The 25,953-nt window shown below is 44.2% G+C and overlaps 1 protein-coding gene across 3 annotated transcripts in view; it reads right to left on the bottom strand.

The window, feature by feature from the left end:
• LOC143983383 (regulator of G-protein signaling 3-like) overlaps positions 1-25,953 on the bottom strand; it is a 257,050-nt gene that overhangs the window by 29,734 nt on the left and 201,363 nt on the right. For all 3 annotated transcript variants that reach the window (XM_077483018.1, XM_077483037.1, XM_077483027.1), the window contains exon 6: positions 808-974. In XM_077483018.1, coding sequence (XP_077339144.1) covers positions 808-974 — 167 coding nt within the window. The remainder of the gene's footprint in view (positions 1-807; positions 975-25,953) is intronic.

The following is a 25,953-nucleotide window of genomic DNA, read 5'->3' as shown; positions in this document are numbered from 1 at the left end:
CTCCATCTGACATTTTTTTGTCGGAATTTCCGATAACAAAAATTTGAGAGCTGGTTCTCAAATTTTCCGACAACAAAATCCGTTGTCGGAAATTCCGATCGTGTGTACACAATTCCGACGCACAAAAGTTCATCCATGCTCGGAATCAAGCAGGAGAGCCGCACTGGCTATTGAACTTAATTTTTCTCAGCTCGTTGCACGTGTTGTACATCACCGTGTTCTTGACGTTCGGAATTTCCGACAACGTTTGTGTGGCCGTGTGTATGCAAGACAAGTTTGAGCCAATATCCTTCAGAAATAAATCCAGGATTTTGTTGTTGGAATGTCGGATCGTGTGTACGCCGCATAAGACCTCATGCGTGCCAGATATTTAGCCCCGATGCATGAGACTAAGGTGAAGGAGGAAGGCACAGGTCCAGCCCCACTGCCAGCAGCCTTCTAAACTATGTGAGAGGCTGACAGCTGTGTGGCTGGATGGCCCATTAAGTGCTACTAATGTTTAGGGCAGTAATGGCCCAATTTTAGGGCCCATAGACAAATGCCTGGAATACAAGTAGTCTGCTTTTCCCTGCATACTACCCAAAATATTATTACCGATTGGTACAAAGTCCAGCCGCAGCAACTTTTGGCCTCTCTTTTAACAGGCTGCTGGCAGCGGGGCTGGACGATGAGCCTAAAACGCCAGGATCTCATGTTTCAGCGCTAAATGCCCAGTGTGCACGAGGCCCAAAATCTTATTATAGTGTTACATACTCAATTTAGTTACAATTACTATGTAGAGGAGTTTCCAAGAGCAGAGCGCGTTACCTCTTTTGGGGATTGAAATGCGATGTAGTGCTGATGGATTTTGCGAGCTCGGCTGTTGAGGATAAAATGAGGGTGCGTATCCCGGTACTCTTCACAGGCCAACCAGAAATCCAGGTTTTCATCGCTGAACTCTGACTGCAGGAATACCCGAAAGAGGGCTCGTCCATCTGGAGGCAAAGAAAGATAGAAGAAGGCACATTTGTAAAGGATAATGCCAGTACCATGTATAAAAAATATATAGTAAATCCGGAAAAAAAAAGCAAGCATATACAATTGCTACACGTTGTAATTTAACGTTATTAAAAACGACCTTTCCTTTTCAATCTGCAGTGCTGCCATTTTCTGTAAAATGCAATGCAATATGGCTACCTGGAGGCGTTTTCTATACCTCTGATGTACATAACACCCAAGAATGTAGTTTCCTGCTTGTGCGATTGGCTCACTGATTTTCCCAGATGTCTGCACTAAGATACAAGTCAGATTTTTAGGCATCCTCTGCAATAGGAATTTCATTTTTGGTGTGATACTTCCTAAAACTACCCCCCGTAGGAGTTGCTGAAGTCAGGGTTGCCCACTGCTACACAGCCAGTCACACAGCATTTCCTTCTTGCATCCAGACACAGTAATCAGTCCTTTGACTTGTTTTTGTTGTTTTATTAGGGGATGATAACTTGGGTGGGGTAAGGGATTATGGGATGCCCAACGTAAATAGGAAGTAAACCCTTATGGGTTTTAATTCCTTTTTTGTTCTCTACAAAGCCTGCAAATTAAAAGCATAATGGGCTAGTATGCATCGCATACTAGTCTATTATGTGACACTTACCTGCAAACGAATCCATCGCTGTCCCCTGTGCAGGCTGCGTCCATCTTCGCCCCTCTTCCTTCCTGGGGGCCGCAGACTTCGGCTCTGTAACTGGCTGGAGCATGCGCGTAGGGGAAGGGGGCACGGAGGTCCGTTTCTTCACAGCACGTGCGCTGATTACATTCTCAGCGCACTACAAGTGATTTATCTCCTAAACGGCACATGCTTAGGAGATATTTCCACTACCTATAGGTAAGCCTTACCTATATTTAAAAGTCACTAGGGAGGGTTTACAGCTTCTTTAAAAATGTCCATAAACATAACCAGGGAAAACTTCCTCCCTATTTACAGATTCCTTTTGTTCCTTCCTCCTGCACAAACTTGGTTCCCTTTTATACAGGGTCTGTTGGCCCACTCCTGGAGGAGCAGTCTCTTGTCAGCTCAGCAACAGCCCATTACAGGCTAGGAAGTCCCAGTCCCTTCGTAAAGTAGTACATAAGGAGTGAACAGCATCTTACACCACCTTCTGCTTCCCCGCGGACACTGATTCCAGTTTCACTGCTTGCAGAAAGTGCTAGCCCACCTGGCTGCTTTCTCTTCCCAGTCCTCCTGACTGACACGCGCACATGGAGGCTCCCAAGGACAAGGTTGTAGAAAGACTTGGCCCACCGCTGTCTTCAAGAAAGCACTGCTACAGCTGGCAGTCTCTCCTGTTGCCTGTCCCTGCACGGTGCTGATCTACTCACTGTGTCTCCTTGCTGCCTCTCCAGTTAGGGTCCCTTCAATTGCCCCCTGTGGTAGGATCCCTCCAGGCCAGCCTCCCGAGCTCCAGCCCTAGGTAAAACCCCTCCCAGCAGGGGTCCCTCAAGGGCCACCGACAACCTCTCCTCAGCACTGCTTCTCCATCTTCCACCCAACTTCCCTACTGGCATGGCCCATGTCTATTTAAGAGCTCCTTAGTTCCCTGCCAGGACTCCAATGTAGGGATTGGCTAAAGGCCCCTAAATTTTCAACGTAACTCCTTTTAGCTTCCACCCACTATTTACTAGAATATTTTCCAACATTCTAGAAACAGGGGGGTGCACCAGGGAGCTGCCAGGATGAGTCATCCAGCCCTGGCCTAGAATAACCCTGACCCAAATTCAGTGACTCAGGTCTATCCCTGGGCCAGACTATAATTTACCTACCCTCACTACTACATACCTTCCAACTGTCCCTGATTTTGAGGGACTGTCCCTGATTTGGAGCAAAGTCCCTCTGTCCCTCTTTCCTCCTCATTTGTCCCTCATTTTGATCTATATAGTTGTATATAAAATGCACTTTTTATCTTTCAAAGTGTTTTGCAGTGCTAAACATTTCATCCGAGTTCTAAATAGCTGCATTTCTAAATTCTGAAAAAGCCAATCTAAAGGAATAGTAGTGGTAAAAAGGACTTGTGGGTTTAATCAATCTTGTGTTTTTGTACAATTCTCCTTTAAGGGGGCGTGGTAAAGGGTGTGTCCTATGCCTGCATACTTTTGCTGATAGGTGTCCCTCATTCCCATCTCAAGTTGGGAGGTATGCTACTAGTAGCACACATTAGAGGGTGCTACAGAGCTAATTACTTCTAAAGGGATGCAGACCCTTAAAGGTTTCTCATTAGAACACTGTGAGTAAACCAGGAGATTATAATAAAACAGACCCTCCCACTCAGAAAGAGTCTGCACAGAACATGTTCATACAGAGCTATTTCTTCAGAGCAGAAACAGGTAGGAATCTTCTGCAAAGTTTGTTAACATCCCTGCAATGTACACTGATCACCCAGAAGGGATTTTTTTCTCAACAAAAGTAGAGTTCGTCTTTAAATCCTTTATGACCAGTTAACACATAATTGTGGCATCCAGGATGTGTGCATTAATTCTGGAGGCTGCATATATACATGCTCTTGTGTTTGCGCTGGAAGTGCGTCCACCTGCATGCTCCCAACACAGAGACCGGGCTGTTGGTAACAGTCCTGGGTCTCTACTAACAATTGGGACCCAGGGTATTCAGGATTCTGATCACTGCGATAGTCTCTGATAGGTTATCACAGCGATAGAGCTGCACGATTAATCGTTAAGAATCAAAATCGCGATCTTTTTCTCTTCCCGATCTTCAAAACAGCATTTCAGGATTCTTTCTAACAAATGCAGAGAGTTCTCACAGCTGGGAAAAAAAACAATAAAAACTAAAAAAACTGAACAGCCTGCCAATTTTAATCACAACACCTGAATAAGTAGAAACAAAGTATCTTTTATTTTTCTTTTATTAAAAGGAAAGAACTCCAGCATGTAAATGAAGGAAGTTTAACCATTTAAAGACCAAACCTTTTTCTGACATTTGTTAATTACAAGTAAAAATCATTGTTTTCTGCTAATTAAAAATACTTGGAACACCCAAACATGATATATATATATATATATATATATATATATATATATATATATATATATATATATATATATATATATATATATATATCTATATATATATATATATATATATATATATATATATATATATAGAGATATATAGATCTCTCTCTCTACCTCTCTATCTATAATATATATATATATATATATATATATATATATATATATATATATATATATATATATATATATGTATATATACCCTATAGAATAAAATGGTGGTTGTTGCAATATTTTATGTCACACCGTATTTGGGCAGCGGTCTTTCAAACGCAATTTAAAAAAAAAAAAAAAACTTGAATGTAAAATAAAAAATAAACAGTAAAGTTAGCTCAATTTTTTGTATAATGTGAAAGATGTTACACTGCGAGAATCGTGATCTTTATTATAAGCGAAAAAAATTGAGATTCTCATTTTAGCCAGAATCGTGCAGCTCTACAGTGATCATTCACTCTGTAGCCAGCCCCTGTGTTGTTTTTCCTCTGGGAATAGGAGAAATAGCAGACTTTCCCTCTAGGAGGAGAAGAAACATTGCATCTTTTCCTCCTCTAGAGAGTAAGGCCCCTTTCACACTAGTGGATGGATCAGGTCCGCCTGTCAGTTTTTCAGGTGGAACCCGATCGGACTCTTCAGTCTCCTTTATGGAGCGGCGGGGGAGTCAACTGACATCCGATCCGATCCCATACGTTACCCATCTATCTGGTGGATCAAATGGCAGTTGGGTGTAAACGTACAGGTGGTCCGTTTACATCTGACCACCCATAGAGGAAGGACAGGGGGCTGTGCCTGTATCCATGGAGTGGACAAGGAGCAGCCATCAGCCTGCTGAGTGGACAAATTCCCCCGCTGAGCAGGCAGAGCCCACCTCCTTTGCGAGGGGCCTTAAAAAAAAAATGTCTGTTAAAATGTGTAAAGTTTTACGAACAGATTTCGAAGTTGCAAAATTGGGTTTGGGCATTAAGGCTTGTTTTGACCCTGGTCATGAATGGGTTAGAGACCTGGCCAGGGATGTAAGACAAACAAAGCTCGCCCGTTGGTTCAGCATTGACCTCACATGGCCAGGGATGCTTGTAATTTCGCCTCAAGCTCTGTGTAGACTTCTGAGAAATGCAGCGAGCCAGTTATAAGAATGGTTCCAGGAATTTCTATCTACAAAGTGAGTATTGTTGCCATGGTTACTCAAAAGAGAAAAGCGCTTCTACTGGTATTTTTTTTTTAAACCCTTAGCTAGCTGTGGATTGAAATGGAAAGAATCATTCATTAATAACATTAAATTACAAAGTCCCCTGTGTGGCAATTAAATTTGTATCAGATGTTATTAAAACTGTATTTTTTATTCCAAAAAAAAAAAAAAGAATACATAAACTCTACCGACAGTGTTTGAAAAGGCAGCATGAGGACTAGCGATAAGGGGCAAAGTGCAGTAGCAAGCAACAGCCAATCAGATTTCAGTGTGCTGTAGTCAGATCAGTGTGGGATTTAACACTTGAATACAAGAGTGTTTGGGATCTGCATTTCATTTCATAGGTGGATGGGAAGCAGTGCCGGGACAAGGTCATCCAGCGACCCCATACACTGCTGCGCCTAGGGCAACCGCCCACCCCTGCCCACTCCTTGTCCTGTCCCTGAACCTGATGGAGAGAGTTCTAAATGGGTCTGGAGCGCAATGGTTGAAATCTAAATTGAAACTCACAAGGTAGTCAGCAGGAAGTTTGTTCTTACGGAATAAGGGCCTGTGCACATGTTGCGCTATGCGCATTTTACCGTACATTACTGCAAATAAACAGAAACACATGTACTGCGGTGCATTGCCACTCCTTTTGAAGAGCGCCCCAATGCACTAACACAACACATTGCGGCATGCCTGCGTTCTAACACAACGCAAACGATCTGGTTTGCTGCAGTGCATTGCATTAAGAAAAATGCAGCATATGGTATCTTTGGTGAGCTTTTTAAAGCTGGACTCCAGGAATTTTTTGGATTGCATAATTACATAAGTCCACCTTAGCACACATATAGTTACATAGTAGGTGAGGTTGAAAAAAGACACAAGTCCATCAAGTCCAACCCATGTGTGTGATTATATGTCGTTTTATCCCTATTATGGGGTCACCAGTATAGTATTTGTATATTTAAATCATATCCCCTCTCATGTGTCTCTTCTCCGGTGAGAATAAGTTCAGTGTTCGCAACCTTTCCTCATAACTAATATCCTCCAGACCAGGGGTCTCAAACTGGCGGCCCTCCAGCTGTTGCAAAACTACAAGTCCCATCAGGCCTCTGCCTGTGTCAGCCTTGCAATGCCTCATGGGACTTGTAGTTTAGCAACAGCTGGAGGGCCGCCAGTTTGAGACCCCTGCTCCAGACCCTTTTTAGCTTTGTTACCCTTCTTTGTACTCGCTCCATTTCCAGTACATCCTTCCTGAGGACTGGTGTCCAGAACTGGACAGCATACTCCAGGTGAGGCCGGACCAGAGTCTTGTAGAGCAGGAGAATTGTCTTTTTATCTCTGGAGTTGATCCCCTTTTTAATGCATGTCAATATTCTGTTTGCTTTGTTAGCAGCAGCTTGGCATTGCATGCCATTGCTGAGCTTATCATCTGATACCAGATACCTATAGTAGTCGGTGCTACTAAAATGATGGAGTCCTCCTCTGGGTCCTGCTGATGTTCTGTGTGAGTAGATTCCTCTCTGCACACTGACCACTAGCATGGCACTGCCTTCATTCACAGAATGCCCTGTTTTTTGTTTTGTTGAGAATACAAGGTGTTTTGTGGTTGGAGAGAAGGGTCAGTGCTGTCACAATTCCCACCTCATTAGATCAGAAAATGCTTGAAAAAAAAAAGAAGCATCCTATGAATGGGTGAGGTGCCAAGCGGTTGACCCCCCTGTGGTCAGGATGCAGTGAGGCAGCCTTTCACACAGAATCTGGAAGATTACAGTGATCACTGTAGTAGCACCCGACTACTACAGTGATTGTGAGCTTCCCCAGAGGTCCCTTAGGTATGAAATCCATTGCGCCAAGTAAATGCACAATTAAGATTATACCTGAAGTTCATCTTTAATCTGTTGCCACCCATACAGTGAAGGAAAAGGGTATTTGATCCCCTGCTGATCTTGTATGTTTGCCCACTGACGAAGAAATGATCAGGCTATAATTTTAATTATATAATAAAATAACTGTCAATCTCCCTCGGTGTGGTGCTAAATGCAAGATCTCACCTCGTGGAGTGAGAAATCAGAACAGTGAGAGAACTACTCCGGAGAATCTGGTCCATGATCTCAAGGCAGCTGGGACCATAGTCACCAAGAAAACGACTGGTAACACACTACGCCGTGAAGGACTGAAATCCTGCAGCACCCGAAAGGTCCCTCTGCTTAAGGCTGGGTTCACACTGGAGCGATGCGGGAACGCTGCGAATCTACTGCGGGTTCCCGCATCGCATGCCTCCATATAGCAGTGCGATCTGCAAACTCGGACAGGAATCGGATCGCATGGTGTTAACACCCATGCGATCCCGATTCTGCTGCAGACCAAAAAAGGTCCTGTGCGAGTTTGGCCCGGATGCGATGCGAATTCAGCCATACTATCTGTATGGCTGAAATCGCATCACACAGAGATCACATGTGATTTGCACTGCAGTGCGAATCCCATCCGATCTCGTACACCGCAGCAGTGTGAACCCAGCCTAAGAAAGAAGAAAGCACATGTACAGGCCTGTCTGAAGTTTGCTAATGAACATCTGAATTATTCAGAGGAGAACTGGGTGAAAGTGTTGTGGTCAGATAAGACCAAAACCTAGCTCTTTGGCATCAACTCAACTTGCCATGTTTGGAGGAGGAATGCTGCCTATGACCCCAAGAACACCATCCCCACCGTCAAACATGGAGGTGGAAACATTATGCTTTGGGGATGTTTTTCTGCTAAGGGGACAGGAGAATTTCCCCACATTAAAGGGACTATGGACAAGGCCATGTACCATCAAATCTTGGGTGAGAACCTCCTTCCCTCACTCGGGGCATATGAAAGGAGTCATGGATGGGTATTCCAGCTTGACAATATTCCAAAACACACGGCCAAGGCAACAAAGAATTGGCTCAAGTAAAAGCACATTAAGGTCCTGGAGTGGCCTAGCCAATCTCCAGAACTTAATCCCATAGCAAATATGTGGAGGGAGCAGAAGGTTCAAATTACCAAATGTCAGCACCAGATCCTTAATGGCTTGGAGAGGATCTGCAAAGAGGAGTGATACAAAATCCCTCCTGAGATGTGTGCAAACCTGGAGGCCAACTACAAGAAACATCTGATCTCTGATTGCCAACAAGGGTTTTGCCACCATCATGTTTTGCGAAGGGGTCAAATAATTATTTCACTCATTAAAATGCAAATCAATTTATAACTTTTTTGAAATGCGTTTTTCTGGATTTTTTTGTTGTTATTCTGTCTCTCACTGTTAAAATAAACCTACCATTAAAATTATAGACTGATCATTTCTTTGTCAGTGGGCAAACGTGCAAAATCAGCAGGGGATCAAATACTTTTTTTCCTCACTGTATGTGCGGCAGCAAAAGAGTGTGCATTAATGCCCACACGACGTACATATGGGTCAATGGACGGCCGATATTTCTGTGATGTAAGCGCAGAGACTGAGCTGTCAAAGACAACGTATGGTCCCCACTAATCATCTGTAGCTGGTGGGACCAGCTCCCTGCCACCGTGACAGCCAATCACACGATCACCGATCCTTCACACCCCCCGGGTGTATATATCCTATTAAAGGGATGCCAGGGCTGGGCAGGAAGAGGTTACGAAAAGTGTGGCTTACATTATCTTTGGTGCACTGCTGCCCATACATATTGAATACGCTTTTTAACACGCATGCATGGCAAACGTGTGATAACACATGTTCAACACACATGCAATAAAGTAACGCAGAGGTGTGAATGGGCCCTAAGTAGACATGGAAAAGTACACACCACTGCCACAGAGGAAATTAAAGATGTCTGCGATACCCCCTGGGACAGCGCGCCCAGATGATCTGATTTATTAAAAGAAATGGACATTGTTCTCTCTATACAATGGGGCGGTTACATGAACTTTTAATAACCTTGCCTGGTGAATCAAAAATGAGAGCTGTAGACTATTTGATACGTGAGCCAGTATTTGAAGTGTTATTTATAGACGCCGTGACTATGGAATGCCTTTGAAATCACTAAAATATATATTGATGCAATGTCTCTTCTGCAGTATAGTACACATATCTGCCTATTCACTATGGGATGGTGTCACTACCACACCACCAGTGTACATAAGCAGCGGCAGCTGCGCCCATGCCGCCATTCCTACAGACATCAATGAGCCTGCCTGCTCAGGAACGCACGGAACACCGGTACATCACCATGCAGGAAAACATGATCCTCACACGGGTGAACGCTTTAGTACAACGAGGGAATAAAGTATTTGATCCTCAGCTTGTTTGTACGTTTGCCCACTGACAAATAAATGATCAGTCTAGAATTTTAATGGTAGGTTTATTTTAACAGTGAGAGACGGAACAACAAAGAAACAAAATATCAAGAAAATGCATTTCGAAAAAGTTATAAATTGATTTCCATTTTTAATGGCTGAAATAAGTATCGTATTTATCGGCGTATAATACGCACTTTTTTCCCCTTAACCACTTGCTTACTGGGCACTTAAACCCCCCTCCTGCCCAGACCAATTTTCAGCTTTCAGCGCTGATGCACTTTGAATGACAATTGCGCGGCCATACAACACTGTACCCAAATGAAATTGTTATATTTTTTTTCCCACAAATAGAGCTTTCTTTTGGTGGTATTAAATTACAGCTGGGAGTTTTATTTTTTGCTAAACAAACAAAAAAAGATGCAAAATAAAAAAAATTAAAAAATCACGTTTAATAGTTTGTTATAAAATTTTGCAAACAGGTCTTTTTTCTCCTTCATTGAAATGCGCTGATGAGGCGGCACTGGTGGGCACTGATAGGCTGCACTGGTGGGCACTGATAGGCTGCACTGGTGGGCACTGATAGGCACGGTTAAGGTGGCACCGATAGGCACAGATAAGGCAGCACTGATGGGCACAGATAAGGCAGCACTGATGGGCAAAGGTGGGCACAGATAAGATGGCACGGATGGGTGGCACGGATAGGTACCACTGATAGATGGGACTGATGGGCACTGATAGGTGGCTCTGATCGGTGGCACTGCTGGGCACTGATGGGCGGCACTGCTGGGCACTGATGGGCACTGGTAGATGACACTAATGGGCACGGATATGTGGCATATGAGGTGCAGCACTGTTGTTGAGGCAGATTGTGGGCACTGATGGGTGGCACTGTGGGCACTGATAGGTGGCACTATGGGCACTGATAGGTGGCACTATGGGCACTAAGGGGTGGTACTGATGGGTGGCACTTTTACTATATGTATGTTGCACTGGTAGGGGGCAGGTGGGCACTGATGACTTGGCCGTGATCGGGACTGAAGTTCCTCTCACGGCTGCCGGTGATCGGCTTTTTTTTTACCGGCTCTGTTGTGATCACATGATCAGCTGTCATTAGCTGACAGCTGATCACGTGGTAAGGGGTCAGGATCGACCCCTTGCTTCGATCCGTGATCAGGCGAGTCTCATAGGCTCGCCGCACGCCCCTCCGGGGGCGCACAGGCCACTCGTGCACGGGGCGACGTCAATAGACGTAGTCCCGGCAAAGTAGGTCCGCGCTGTAGCCATCATTCGGCTATAGCGCGGATCCCTAGTGGTTAAAATCAAGGGAAAATCGTGGTTGTGTGTTATACGCTAAACCGCTGCCTTGGAGGGTAAGGTGGGAACGAGTGCAGCCGAAACAGACAGAGCCGAGTGTACTGTGTGCTCGGCAAGGCTCGGCTCCGCTCACAGTCATACCCAGTCCCGCCTCCTAGCCTTTACGTTTCGCCATTGGACTGGTGTGTCCATCATAGGAGTCGGGCCAAGGAGCAGGACTGCGAGAGGAGCCAAATACACAGGACATCCAGCTCTGTCTATCTCGGCGGCGCAATAATTTAAAAGATCATGCTGCAATTTTGGGCAAGGCTGCAGATGGACACTTGCTCAAGGCTGCAGATGGACACTTGGGCAAGGCTGCAGATGGACACTTGGGCAAGGCTGCAGATGGACACTTGGGCAAGGCTGCAGATGGACACTGATCATTCTGCAATGATGGGCATTTAAAATGTGTGTTTTTTTCCTTAAACTTCCCTCCTAAACTTGGATTGTGTGTTATACGCCGATAAATACGGTATTTGATCCCCTATCAATCTGCAAGGTGTCTTCTTTACAGGGAGCGAGCTGAGATTAGGAGCACTCTCTTAAAGGAAGTGCTTCTAATCTCAGCTTGTTACCTGTATAAAAGACACCTGTCCACAGAAGCAATCAATAAAATTCCAATCTCTCCACCATTGCCAAGACCAAAGAGCTGTCCAAGGATGTCAGAGACAAGATTGTAGACCTACAAAAGGCTGGAATGAGCTGCAAGACCATGGCCAAGCAGCTTGGTGAAAGGGTGACAACAGTTTGTGCGATGATTCGCAAATGAAAGAAACACAAAATAACTGTTAATCTCCCTCGGTCTGGGGCTCCATGCAAGATCTCACCTTGTGATCACAAGAACAGCGAGGAATCAGCCCAGAACTACATATAATCTGGTCAATGATCTCAGGGCAGCTGGGACCATAGTCCCCAAGAAAACAATTGTTAACGCACTACGCTGTGAAGGACTGAAACCCTGCAGCTCCCGCAAGGTCCCCCTGTTAAAGAAAGCACATGTACAGGCCTGTCTGAAGTTTGCTAATGAACATCTGAATGATTCAGAGGAGAACTGGGTGAAAGTGTTGTGGTCAGATGAGACCAAAATCAAGCTCTTTGGCATCAACTTAATTTACCATGTTTAGAGGAGGAATGCTGCCTATGACCCCCAAGAACACCACCTCCACCATCAAACATGGAGGTGGAAACATACTTTGAGGGTGTTCTTCTGCTAAGGGGACAGGAGAATTTCACTACATCAAAAGGACGATGGACGGGGCCATGTACCGTCAAAACTTGGGTGAGAACCTCCTTCCCTCAGCCGGGGCATATCAAAGGAGTTGTGGATTGGTATTCCAGCATGACAATGACCCAAAACACACGGTCAAGGCAACAAAGGGGTGGCTCAAGAAGAAGCACATTAAGGTCCTGGAGTGGTCTAGCCTGGAGTGGTCCTGGAGTGGGACAATATCCCTCCTGAGATGTGTGCAAACCTGGTGGCCAACTACAAGAAACATCTGACCTCTGTGATTGCCAACAAGGATTTTGACACCAAGTACTAAGTTACGTTTTGCAAAGGGGTCCAATACTTATTTCACTCATTAACTGCTTGCCGACCAGCAGTCGCAGTTGTACTGCTGCACAATGGCACGGGCAGGCGAATTGGCATTATGTTACGTCGGTTTCTAAGGCTACCACTGCCCCCGGAGGTCTCCATGACCACCGGTCTCCCGCGATTGCTTGTAACACGGTGAGAACAGGGATCTCTGTGTTTAAACACAGAGATCCCGGTTCTCTGAGAGGAGAAGTAAGAGATTGTCTGTTCATACAAAATATGGACAGCGATCTGTCATCTCCCCTAGTCAGTCCCCTCCCCTCTTCAGTTAGAACACACATTAGGGAACACAATTAACCCCTTGATCGCCCACTAGTGTTAACCCCTTCACTGCCAGTGAAATTTTTACAGTAATCAATGCATTTTTTATAGCACTGATCGCTGTATTAATGCCAATGGTCCCAAATATGTGTCAAAATTGTCCGAAGTGTCCGCCATAATGTTGCATAAAATCGCAGATCGCCACCACTACTAGTAAAAAAATAAAAATGCATTTGTAGACGCTATAACTTTTGCGCAAACCAATCAATATATGCTTATTGCGATTTTTTAATCAAAAATATGTAGAAGAATACATATCGGCCTAAACTGAGAAAAAATGTGCTTTTGTTTAAAAAAAAAAAATGGGGATATTTATTATAGCAAAAGCTAAAAAATAGTGTTTTTTTCAAAATTTCCGCTCTTTTTTTGTTTATAGCACAAAAAATAAAAACCTCAAAGATGATCAAATACCACCAAAAGAAAGCTCTATTTGTGGGGGAAAAAAAGACATCAATTTTGTTTGGGTACAGCATTGCACAACCGCGCAATTGTCAGTTAAAGCGAAAGTGCAGAATCGCAAAAAGTTGCTCTGGTCAGAAAGGGCGTAAAACCTTCTGGGGCTGAAGCGGTTAAAATGCAAACCAATTTATAACTTTTTGGAAATGCGTTTTTCTGGATATTTTTTGTTGTTGTTCTGTCTCTCGCTGTTAAAATAATTATAGAACGATCATTTCTTTGTCCGTGGGCAAACGTACAAAATCAGCAGGGAATCAAATACTTTTTACCCTCACTGTGCGCCTATTCGTATGAGGCCTGTTTTGAGAAATAGTTAAATCGAAGGGTTTAGTTCCACTTTAGCTCTGGTTCACACTTAATGCAACTTTGAAATCGCGCTACTTCACTTGAAGTAGCACGATTTCAAAGCCATGGGTCAGTGCGATTTCAGGTGCGACTTGCCTGATATCTGACAGATGTCTATTCAAGTTGCACCTGAAACCGCAAAAAATAGTTCAGGAACAATTTTTCAAAGTCAGAGTTGTACCGATTTGACCGTTTCCATTGCCGACAATAGGAACTGTGAACCAGTGTGAATGGGGGGCTAAATGTCAGGGTCTCTGTAATGCCACGTACACACGATCGGAATTCTCGTCGGAAGAAGCTCTGATGGTTTTCCCGATGGAATTCCGCTCAAGCTGTCTTGCCTACACACGGTCACATCAAATTCCGATAGTTTAGAACGCGGTGACGTACAACACGTACGACGGAACTAGAAAAAGGAAGTTCAATAGCCAGTAGCCAATAGCTTCTGTCTCGTAGTTGAATCTGAGCATGCGTGATTTTTTGGAGTGTAGGAATTGCATACACACGATCGGAATTACCGATAGAAAGTTTTTCCGTCTGGAAAATTGAGAACATGCTATAAATTTTTGGCTGGTGGAAATTCGGACAGCTAAATTCCGATGGAGCATACACACGGTCGCATTTTCCGATGAAAATCTCTCATCTGTCTTTTTCTGGCCGGAATTCCGACCATATGTACGCGGCATAAGGGTAAGTACTACCCTGCTTTTGAGGAAGGGTTCCTGTGAGGGGAATTTTGGGGTGCAACACTACTCACTACCCTCTACATTGAAAACTACCCACACCAACATCCTGGCGCTGAAAGTGAACATATATAAATTGTTACTTTCAGTGGTTTTCTTTACTACACTGTGCATTTTTCTGAGGGGATTTTCTGAGGTGATTCTCCCACAACTACTTTATTAGTTACATCTGCAGACCAAACACAAAGCCCACTTGAAAGGCTAGCACACATTGTGTGAGCCATGTACACAAACCACAACACAAAATACAAAACACAAAATATATATAGATATTTGACTGCCTGCTCTGGGTTACTGTACATGGCTCTTTTGCTTCATAACACGACAGGCTGTACACATCGCAGGCCTCAGAGAAGGTTAGTGATGGTGCAAGAAGACGCTTCATACCGCAGAAACAGACAACAGGGCACATCCTTATCTATCTGCAGAATGATATGAATTGACCTTGAGGCAGCAAGCCATATGTGCTTTCTCCAACAGTTTATCTATATCAAACAGCGATATAATGCAATATACATCACAGCTACTCGTTTGCAGCTTCACAGCTGGTGAACGTGGAGCCTGCTCTGTGCAGACATGATTACAGCACACCGTCACATGATGGCCATAGACTGTTAGTTATTTTCGTTCAGCTAGCGGGCCGAACATCAAAAAAAAAAAAAAGTTCTATATTTTTACCTATCGTTATCTATATTATTATTATTATTATACAGGATTTATATAGTGCCAACAGTTTGCGCAGCGCTTTACAATATGAGGGCAGACCGTACACTTACAATACAAATCAATACAGGAGGGATCAGAGGGCCCTGCTCGTTAGAGTTTACAATCTAGAAGGGAGGGTCAAGTTGAAAAAAAAAGATAATAACTGTGGGGGATGAGCTGATGGAGAAAATGAAATAAAATAAATAAAAGCTAATAAAGTAGGAGATAGGGGGACAGATTGGGGTAGGGCATTCCATAGGATTGGAGAGGCTTTGGAAAAGTCCTGGAGGCGAGCATGGGAGGTGATGAGGTTTGAATGGAAGAAAGAGATTCTGTGGGTAAGGTGTCTTTTATACACATAACAAGTTGTCGCTCGGACCACCTTCTTAAATTGACAGGACTAATCTGTGTACCATATGATAACATACCGTAGCCAGAATTGTTGGTTGGGGATAAAATACTTATTTTACTCACTGAACTGCAACTCAGTTTATAACATTTGTATCCTGTGGTTTTTTTCTGCATTTTTGGTTGCTATTTTCTTTATCATTTAGGGCAGACCTATGAAAACAATTATAGACCCTTAATTTCTTTGTAAATTGTCAAACTTACAAAATCTGTAGGGGATCAAATAATTCCCCCCCCCCCCCCACTGTATGCAAGATGAAGATCAATGCAGAAAGTGCGGTGAACATTGACATAAATACATGTATGTTAATATCTACAATCTTTATATACTTATGTTGCTTTAGAATATGTATGTTTTATTTCTTCTGCTCAATAAATACTTTTTGTTTGAGAAAAAAACAACTACCTGATGATTGGAGAGTTCTAACTCAGAAGGGGGCATGTTGGATCCCTACAGAAAGACCCCTGCTTCCGCAACAGCCCTGCAGCATGCTGGCAGGGAATAGGTTTTTCTACTCAGGCTGTGGCTGCTTTCTAAAGAAAACTCTAAAACTTTAATGATTTGCACACCATTTGTATTGAATGTATTTAGTTGATTGAAAAACGACAAGTTCTGCTGAGCTCTAAAAAAAATTAAAAAGTACAGGCAGATGCCCTGCAGCAGGATTTTTTGCCACTTCTTCAAAGTAGTTTCGGAGCTTTGCCTGTACACAATGGCCTGGCATTCGGCCATAACTGTGGGCAATGAGTTGCTGCAGGAGTGCGTTTCTAGGCAGCTATTGATTAAAAACCCACTTAAAGTGGGGTGCCCCTAAAAAAAATAAAATAAAAAAAATTAAAAGTGAGCAGCTACAAATACTGCAGCTGCTGACTTCGGACACTTGCCTTTCTCAGGGTCCAGCGATGCGGGTGAACGAAGCCCCCCCTTGTTCCCTGCTCCGCTTGCCGCGCCGTCATTCGTACTGTGGGCACTCGGCTGTGGCTTCACAGCCGGGCGCTCACTGCGCATGCGTGAGCGGCGCAGGGCGCCGTGATATGCCGCACAGTCATCTGGGACACGTGACAGGTCCCAGGTGACTGTCCTGCGCGAGGGGAAGTGATGTCACCAGCCCGGGCAAGGAAGAAGGCAGACTACGAGGGACCCCCTAGCATCAGGTATTTAGAGGTGAGTAAAAAAATTTTTTTCCCAATTATTTATTTATTTATTTTTTTTAAAATAATTTTAAACACTTTTTTATTTTTTGGTGGCAACACCACTTTAAGTGCCCTAACCCTGTCACTATAGTAAACATTCACATTGTTGATTTCACTGGTTTAGTACTGATGACCGGTCCTTTTTAAGGCTGTGTTGGCTCACAGGGAGTTACTATTTATGTGAAGGTTTTAGTGGTGGCACTTGAGACTGTTCTAAAGGTTATGTCTACAGTAATAAGCACTTAGTGCCATAGAAGAATCAGGTTACATAGACATTTTTTTTTTTTGAACATTGGTCTACCACTCTCCAGCTGCTATAATATGGCAAATCCAGCATTCCTGGCACACAGCGCTATTAAAGAGAACCTGTCACTATCACGAAGGTGAACAAAAAAACAAGACAGCTAAAATGCAGACACCCCTTATGGTACCTGCAAAAACTTGGCGCCAGGGCTTTTTTTTAGCAGGAATGCAGTTCTGGCACCTCCAGCAATGAATGTATGTAATGGCAAGGAGTGCTGGAAGGTCTATTGATGCTTGCTGCTGGGGGATCTATTGTCACTGATGGGGATCTATTTTTGCATGGAGGTCTATTGTTGCTGGGTAGATCTATTGTTGCTAGTGGGGGGTCTTATGTTTCTGGGGATCTACCGTTGAGGTAGAGGTCTATTGTTGATGACTCCTGGAGGGTTTATTGATGAAGTCTGCTGGGACATCTGTTGTTGCTGTCAGGGGTCTATTGTTGCTGGGGTGGTATTTTGTTGCGGGGGGTTTTCTATTGTTGTGTGGGGGCTCTATTTTTGCTGGGGTGAGGGTCTACTGTTGCTGAGAGTCCATTGTTGCTCACTGCAGGGGATCTATTTTACTGTCTTTTCTTTGTTATCATTAACAAATTCAGTGCAAATCACTTAGTAGCAAAAATGATACTTGGTTCTGTATTCTTTAAAATGGGCAGCACTGCGAGGTCGGAACCAAGGAATGGTGTTCAGGTGTGGGTAGGGAGCAGAAACGAAGGGTGAAGGTCGGAGTTCCTGCACCTATTCTCTGAGAAAAAAAGCCCCGCTTGGTACCCTCAATCCAGGATATCAATAAAAAGCTGCATGCGGATGGATAGTTGGCACCCCAGCTGTCTCATTGTTGCCGGATGCTGGGCACTGGCATAAACAGGCAAACGATGCCGAGCAACAAAATTAAGAACTTTTAAATCCAGTGTAAAGTGAAGCCTCCTGCTATCCAAGACTGTGAGGCTCCATTCACACCATGGGGGTGCGACCAAGTTTTGTGTGCCTTTTGTGTATTCCTGCCATTCCCATTAAATTCAGTAGGCTGCCCTATGCTTGAGAAATGGGCAGAAAATGTAAAAAAAAAATGCAGTACATGCACTAGAATGCATGGCGTGCGCGTTTGAAAGATGCGTTGGGGGTGCCAGTAAGAATTAATAGCACAGCTGCGTATATATGCAAAGGGGCAGCTTGTTCTTGTGCATTGTGGGAAAGTGCGCAATTTTGAGAGCATTCCCGCAATGTACTGGTGCGAACGAAGCCTGAATGTAAGAGGAAAAAGCAGTACTGTAATGCCGCGTACACGCGACCGGACTTTCCGGCAGAAAAGGTCCAATAGCTGCCCTTGCGTCGTATTTGGTCCATCGGACCAGCATACAGACGAACGTTTTTCCCGATAAAAATTGATTCCGTCGGACAGATTTGAAACATGTTCTATTTCTAGGTCCGTCTGAATTTTTTAAGAAAAAAGTCAGATGAAGCCCACACACGATCGTAATATCTGACGGAATGATTCCGTCTGACCTTTTCTGTCCGGTCGTGTGTATGCGGCATAAGTAAATCCAACTGCATAGTTCACAATGGGTACACAGGGAGCTTAGAGACATGAAGGAACAACCAAACATGACTTCATCAGTTACCTGCTGCTCCTTCACAAACCAATCATAGGCTGAGTAGCATTTGTCAGTACCGATATAAAACGGAACTCCAGGCGCTAAAGCTTTTTAACCACTTCAGCTTCAGAAGACGGACCTACCCCCCTTTCCCTGACCAGGCCATTTTTTGCGATACAGCACTGAGGTACTTTAACTGACAATTTCGCAGTCATGTGACGCTGTACCCAAATAAAATTGATGTCCTTTTTCACCCACAAATAGAGCTTTCTTTTGGTGGTATTTGATCACCTCTGCGTTTTTGTTTTTTTGCGCTATAAAAAAAAAAAAAAGAGCGACGATTTTGAAAAGAAAAACAATATTTTTTACTTTCTGCTCTAAAAAAGTAAAAAATAGAATTTCTTCATCAATTTAGGAAAATATGTATTCTGCTAAATATTTTCGGTTAAAAAAAATCCCAATAAGCGTATATTGATTGGTTTGCGCAAAAGTTATAGCGTCTATAAACTATGGGCTGTATTTAGGGATTTTTAATTTTTTTATTGCACTAGCCTTTTTATTTTATTTTATTAGTAATGGTGGTAATCAGCGACTTATAGTGGGACTGCAATATTGCGGTGGATAAATCGGACACTGACACTTTTTTGGGAACCAGTGACACTAATACAGTGATCGGTGCTAAAAATTTGCACTGTCACTATACTAATGACACTGGCAGAGAAGAGGTTAACATCTAGGGGCGATCAAAGGGTTAACTGTGTGCCTAACATGTGATTCAGTGTAGCGTGGGAGGTGCTTTTACTAGGAGAAGGCATGGATCGACATTGCTGTTTCATAGGAGCAAAGGATCCATGCCTTCTGTACTGACAGAGCAGCAATCTGCCTTGTTTACATAGGCAGACTGTCGTTCTGCCTGTGTATCGAACAATCAGCAGGTGCCGGTGGACATCGGGTCCGCGGGACCCACTGATCAGGTCCCGCTGTGTAAAATCAGAGCGCGAGCAAGCCCCCGCGGCTCGTACTCGCGCCCAAAACCAGGAAGTGCAGAATCATGTGTATATATGTGACTCTGAGCAGCAGCTCTGTAGCAGTAAATGTGCTATGGGGCAGTCGGCAAGTGACTAATATATTTCTTAACAGCCACAAAGGATAATCCACATTGTGCACAGATATTACCTTGTAAACGTAGCAGTGATACTATCACTAAGCTGCACAAAGCCTGTGCCACAAAGCCATTGTGGCACCAGTAAAGACACTATGGGGTGTAATTATTAAAAAATAAATAAAAAAATAAAAAATAAAAGCAAAATACCACATTATGGCCACATGATGGAGCTGTCCATATTTAGTTACTATGATCATCAGCTCCATCTAGGGGCCATAAAGCGGTATTTTCCAGATTCGCTCTATGAAGTGCATTTGACCTGGAGGAAAAGTAGCCTAATAACATTCGCGTTTTCCCCACATTTCTACAGAACAAACGTAAACACGGTTTCACAGGACAAAAAAAAAAAACGCTACAACTTTTTTTTTTAAATCAATACATACCTATATTTTTAGCCCTAGCAACATAGAACACCTTTTAATTATAATTACAGTGCTAGCTTGGAAAAAATAATATTTTAACATAAAAGGCTCAGCTGTGTCCAAACATGGCCCTGTGGGCCAATATAATGGGGCAGCTGTTAGCGGCTTGTTTCTTAGTATGTGTGGCTATACTGCCACTCCTCTGAAAAGGGATCCATGGTCAAAACACTTTTTAGAGGGTGTCTGATGGGAAGTGAGGAGGCAATATATTGCCACCTCACCTCCTATGGTAACCCTCAAAATGCCAACCCGCAACGCTGCAATTGTGTGCATTCATTTGACTGCATTGCGTTGGATGCAGTATCTGCTGCTGAACGCAACATGTGATTTAATTTTTGCCACAAAGGTACAGCCCAGAGGTTCTGGATTTCTGTCATTAGGTGGGAGGTCAGGGGACAGTAAAACTGAATCTCAACTGTTTGCTTTTATGTCCCTCCATCTGCTCGTGTGAATGAGCCCTGAAGTTGCGAGCTCCAGTGCTGTCATTCTGTTTCCTACTTCACTATGTAGGAGCTGTCACCACATTGTACGAGTTATTTGTTCTCACATCGATGACACGGTCTATAATCACGCACTCGTTTTGGGTTCGCATGAAATACTTACTCAGCCGTGGAAAGTATTTTTCTCATAATTCGGTATTTGTTCAGATGAAATGTTCTTTTTATATCTCCAGCCTCAGATGGCTCCAGTCTTCTGCTCCGCTCATAGACTCACAATTAGCACCATTCATAATCTATCTGTATTGCGAGGAGCCAAAACCCGGTGATTATCTTTGGGTAATATGCGCTACAACGGCGGCCCCAACCTTTTTGGCATCAGGGAACGGTTTAATGGCAGCCAATTTTCTCAGGGACTGGGGAGGGGGAATGTTGATGGGTCGGGGGATGGGATATTTATGGAGTCTGTCCTCAGCCCCCCTTCATACCACAACCCCCATTTACAGCACAGTCCCCCCTTTGTATCAGTGTCCACAATATTCCTTCACATCACGGCACCCCTTTACATCAAAGTGCCCCTTTATAGTATAGTCTCCTTTACATCACAGTGCCCCATTTAAAGTACCCATTTACATCACAGTGCACCTTTACAGTACCCTTTACTTTACAGTGCCCCCTTTACAGTACCCCTTTATTTTACAGTGCCCCCTTTACATCACGGTGCCCCTTTACATCACAGTGCCCCCTTTAAAGTACCCATTTACATCACAGTGCACCTTTACAGTACCCTTTACTTTACAGTGCCCCCTTTACAGTACCCCTTTATTTTACAGTGCCCCCTTTACATCACGGTGCCCCTTTACATCACATTGCCCCCTTTACAGTACCCCTTTACTTTACAGTGCCCCCTTTACAGTACCCCTTTACTTTACAGTGCCCCCTTTACAGTACAATCCTCTTTACATCACAGTGCACCTTTACAGTACCCTTTACTTTACAGTGCCCCCTTTACAGTACCGTGCCCCCTTTACAGTACCCCTTTACATCACAGTGCCCCCTTTACAGTATCCCTTTACATCACAGTGCACCTTTAAAGTACCCTTTACTTTACAGTGCCCCCTTTACAGTGCCCCCTTTAAATCACAGAGCCCCCTTTACAGTACCCCTTTACTTTACAGTGCCCTTTTTATTTACAGTACCCATTTACCTCACAGTGCCCCCTTTACAGTATAGTCCCATTTACATCAAAGTGCCCCTTTATAGTGGAGTCCCCTTTACATCACAGTGCCCCCTTTACAGTACAGTCCACTTTTCATTAATGTTATGAGGACTGCTCTGTAAAGGGGGAACTGTGATGTAAAGGGGAGCTATGCTCATGCGCAGATCACTCCCATACTTAAAAAGCTCTCACTGGACCCCACCAACCTGAACAACTTAGGACCCCTCTCATTGCTACCATTCACCTCTAAACTTCAAGAATGCTTATTGCCCCGTCACACACGGTTCTTTCCTTTCTTTCATTTTCCGATGGCAAATGTGCAATCGGAGCTCGTTCTCGGAAATTCCGACCATGCGTAGGCTCCATTGGACAGTTTCTATCAGAATTTCCATCGCACAAAACGTGAGATCTGGTTCTCAAATTTTCTGACAACAAAATCCGGAAATTTCTTTCGTGTGTGCACAATTCTGACACACAAAGTTCCACGCATGCTCGGAATCAAGCAGAAAAGCCACACTGGTTATTGAATTTTATTTTTCTTGGCTCGTCGTACGTCTAGTACGTCATCACATTCTTGATGTTCGCAATTTCCAGCCAACTTTGTGTGACCGTGTGTGTGCAAGACAAGTTTGAGCCAACATCCGTCGGAAAAAATCCATGGATTTTGTTGTCGGAATATCCGATCGTGTGTACGGGGCATTAGTCTTGGCTCCTACCTCAGTGAAAATAACATTCTTGAACCCTTACAGTCTGGCTTTCGCTCACAGCTCCCCACGGAAACTGCCTTCCTAAAACTCACTAACGATTTACTAACTGCTAAAACCAATGGCCACTACTCCATACTCCTACTACTGGACCTCTCTGTGGCCTTTCATACTATTGACCACTCGTTCCTTCTCAATAAACTCCATTCCCTTGGCTTACGAGATTCTGCTCTATCCTGGTTCTCTGCCTACCTATCACAGCGCTCCTTCAGTGTCACCTACAACTGTCTCCTCCTCTACATTACCCCTTTCTGTGGGGGTCCCCCAAGGCTCTGTTCTTGGACCCCTTCTCTTCTCTATCTACACCTCCTCCCTTGGCTACTTGATAACCGCCCACGGCCTCCAATACCACTTATATGCCGATGACACCCAAATCTATCTGTCTACTCCTCACCTCACTCCTTCAGTCTCCTCTCACATTACTAACTTACTAACTGACATATCAGCATGGACGTCACACCACTTCCTTAAGCTAAATCTTTCTAAAACGTAGCTATTAATATCCCCCCCCGCACACACACGTGCCCCCTCCATGACTTTTCCATCAAAATCAACAATTCAACCATCAGTCCCTCCCATCACGCCGGGGTACTTGGTGTAATCCTAGACTCTGACTTGTCCTTTCAGCCCCAAGTCCAATCGTTGTCAAAGGTCTGTAGAATTCACCCTTGTAACGTCTCTAAAATTCGCCCCTTTTTAACAAATGAAACCACCAAGCTCCTCATTCACTCCCTTGTTATCTCTCGCCTTGACTATTCCAACTCCCTTCTCATCTCACCCTCTCCTCCAATCCCTACACTGGTTCCCAATCATCCAGCGAATTAAATTCAAAATACTAACCAACATACAAAGCCATTCACAACTCTGCCCCGAACTACAGCACCAATCTTGTCTCCAAATATCATCCAAATCGTCCACCCTCCGCTCTTCTCAAGACCTCCTAATCTCAAGCTCTCTCGTCTCCTCCTCCCATGCTCGTCTCCAAGATTTCTCCAGAGCCTCTCCCATCCTCTGGAACTTGCCATCTCAACCTGTCGGGCTATCCCCTACTCTTGCTACCTTCAAGTGATCCCTAAAAACTCATCTCTTCAGGAAAGCCTATCACGTCTCCAACTAATCTCCTACCACTTCCATCAGCTCATTCCCCACAGTTACAACCTTTTGTACCACTTGCCCTACCCTATTAGATTGTAAGCTCTTCTGAGCAGGGCCCTCTCAATTCTCTTGTATTTTATTGTATTATAACTGTATTGTCTCCCTTTTATATTGTAAAGCGCTGTGTAAACTGTTGGCGCTATATAAATCCTGTATAATAATAATAATGCTGTAAAGGAGGCACTGTGATATATAGGGGACTGCACAGTAAAGGAGGCACTGTGATATAAAAGGGACTGCACAGTAAAGGAGGCACTGTGATATAAAAGGGACTGCACAGTAAAGGAGGCACTGTGATATAAAAGGGACTGCACAGTAAAGGAGGCACTGTGATATATAGGGGACCGCACATTAAACATATTTTTCCCCATAACATAAAGGTGGAGGTGTTATGTAGTCCAAGGAGATAGCTAGAACAATGTAAGGGCTGGTCCTCACGAAAAGCATTCTGCTGTGGCACTCTAACTAAAAGTCACAGGGCATGACGGGACATGCGGCACCACAGTGGTGTAGTGGTTAGCACTCTCGCCTAGCAGTAAAAAGGGTCGCTGGATCGCATCCCAACCACGACACTACCTGCCTGGAGTTTGTATGTTCTCCCCGTGCCTCCGTGGGTTTCCTCCAGGTACTCCGGTTTCCTCCCACACTCCAAAAACATGCTGGTAGGTTCATTGGCTTCTGTCCAAAATTGGCCCTAGTATATGAATGGGGACCTTGGATTGTGGGCTCCTTGAGGGTAGGGACTGATGTGAGTGTGCAATGTACAGGGATAGGGACAATTGTAGAGACTCACTCAGGTTGAACTGGATGGACTGGTGTCTTTATTCAACCTTACTAACTATGTAACTATGTAACATGTTTTTCTACTAAAAGATCAGTAGAATGTGTGCATGCTGGGGCTTGTAGTCCCACAGCAGCCTTGGCATCATAGAAAAGCTTTGTCGGTGATCGTGCAACAAAGAAACAATTGCAACCATGGACAATAGCCCCTGCCAGTTATAACTGCTGGTAATTACAAGCCAGGCTGGATGAAATCCCCATGTTGGACAGGGAACCGGACAGAGTGTTATAATGATATGATTTCAAGCAAGGTAACAATGACGACAGCAGGCAGGAATATTTGTGTTGCTACATAGCAGAGAAGCAATGGAAAGAATTCTCTCTGAAATCAATGTTAAGTCAATGAGCCAATGTGAAATTAAACCTGTTAGCGGGTTTCCTGGAATAGATACATAAAGAGTAAAAAGAAGGGCTGAAATAATTACCTCTCCTGGGGAAACTGCAGCTCCAGCCTCCCTACACTGCTTGTTACATGACCAAAAGCCTAGGCATCTGATCACATGATCTCTGCTGCAGGGGAGCATCAGCCAGTGTGAGTCTGCAACTTTTCCTGTTAAGAAGGTAGTTGTTTAGGCACTTCTTGTTATGGGGTGACAACGCCCTGTCCCGGTCTCCCAATTGAGCTCCAGTGTTGTCACATGGGCCTCTGATAGAAACAACAAGTTTCAGAATACATTACACCAGCATGGACCACTGTTGTCACCATTAGTAAACATGGCTAAAGAAATGCCATGCAGCCATCACTGGAGTGCATGTAAATAGGAAGTAGCTGTGACTAGGCTGCAGAAAATCAGCAGCACCGAGATGCAACAAACAATTGAAAACAAGCATTTAAAGTGGAGTTCCGCTTAAAAAATAAAAAAATTAAATAAAAGTCAGCAGCCACAAATACTGCAGCTGCTGACTTTTAATAATTGGACACTTATCTGTCCAAGGGTCCAGAGATGCGAGGGATCGAAGCCCCGCTCGTCTCCCCCTCTGCTTGGCGGCGCTGGCATTGTAACTGTGGGAGCACTCACTGCAGATTACGAGGGACCCCTTAGCAACAGGCATTAAAGAGGTGAGCAAAAATGTTTTTTTCTCAAAATGTTTTTTTTAATGCACTTTAAAGTGGGAGAATTATTAAAAGCCAGCAGCTACAAATACTGCAGCTGCTGACCTTTAATAAATGGACACTTACCTGTCCAAGGTGCCTGCGATATCGGCAGCCGAGCCGATCAATCGATCGGCTCTCGGCTGCTGCCGCCGCCATCCTCGGTGGGGGAATCAGGAAATGAAGCGTTGCGGCTTCACTTCCCGGTTCCCTACTGCGCATGGGCAAGTCACGCTGCATGTCCCAACTGGTCCCCGCTGTCTCCTGGGACCTGTGTGTGTCCCAGCAGACAGCGCAAGGGGACGGGAAGAGG

This window comes from Lithobates pipiens, unplaced genomic scaffold (assembly GCF_037356315.1).
Source record: "Lithobates pipiens isolate NorthernLeopardFrog02 unplaced genomic scaffold, aLitPip1_a1.2 Scaffold_1, whole genome shotgun sequence".
NCBI classification, from domain to species: domain Eukaryota; kingdom Metazoa; phylum Chordata; class Amphibia; order Anura; family Ranidae; genus Lithobates; species Lithobates pipiens.
The sequence above is the reverse complement of the archived record's forward strand: the minus strand, read 5'-3'. Positions and strand labels throughout refer to the sequence as shown.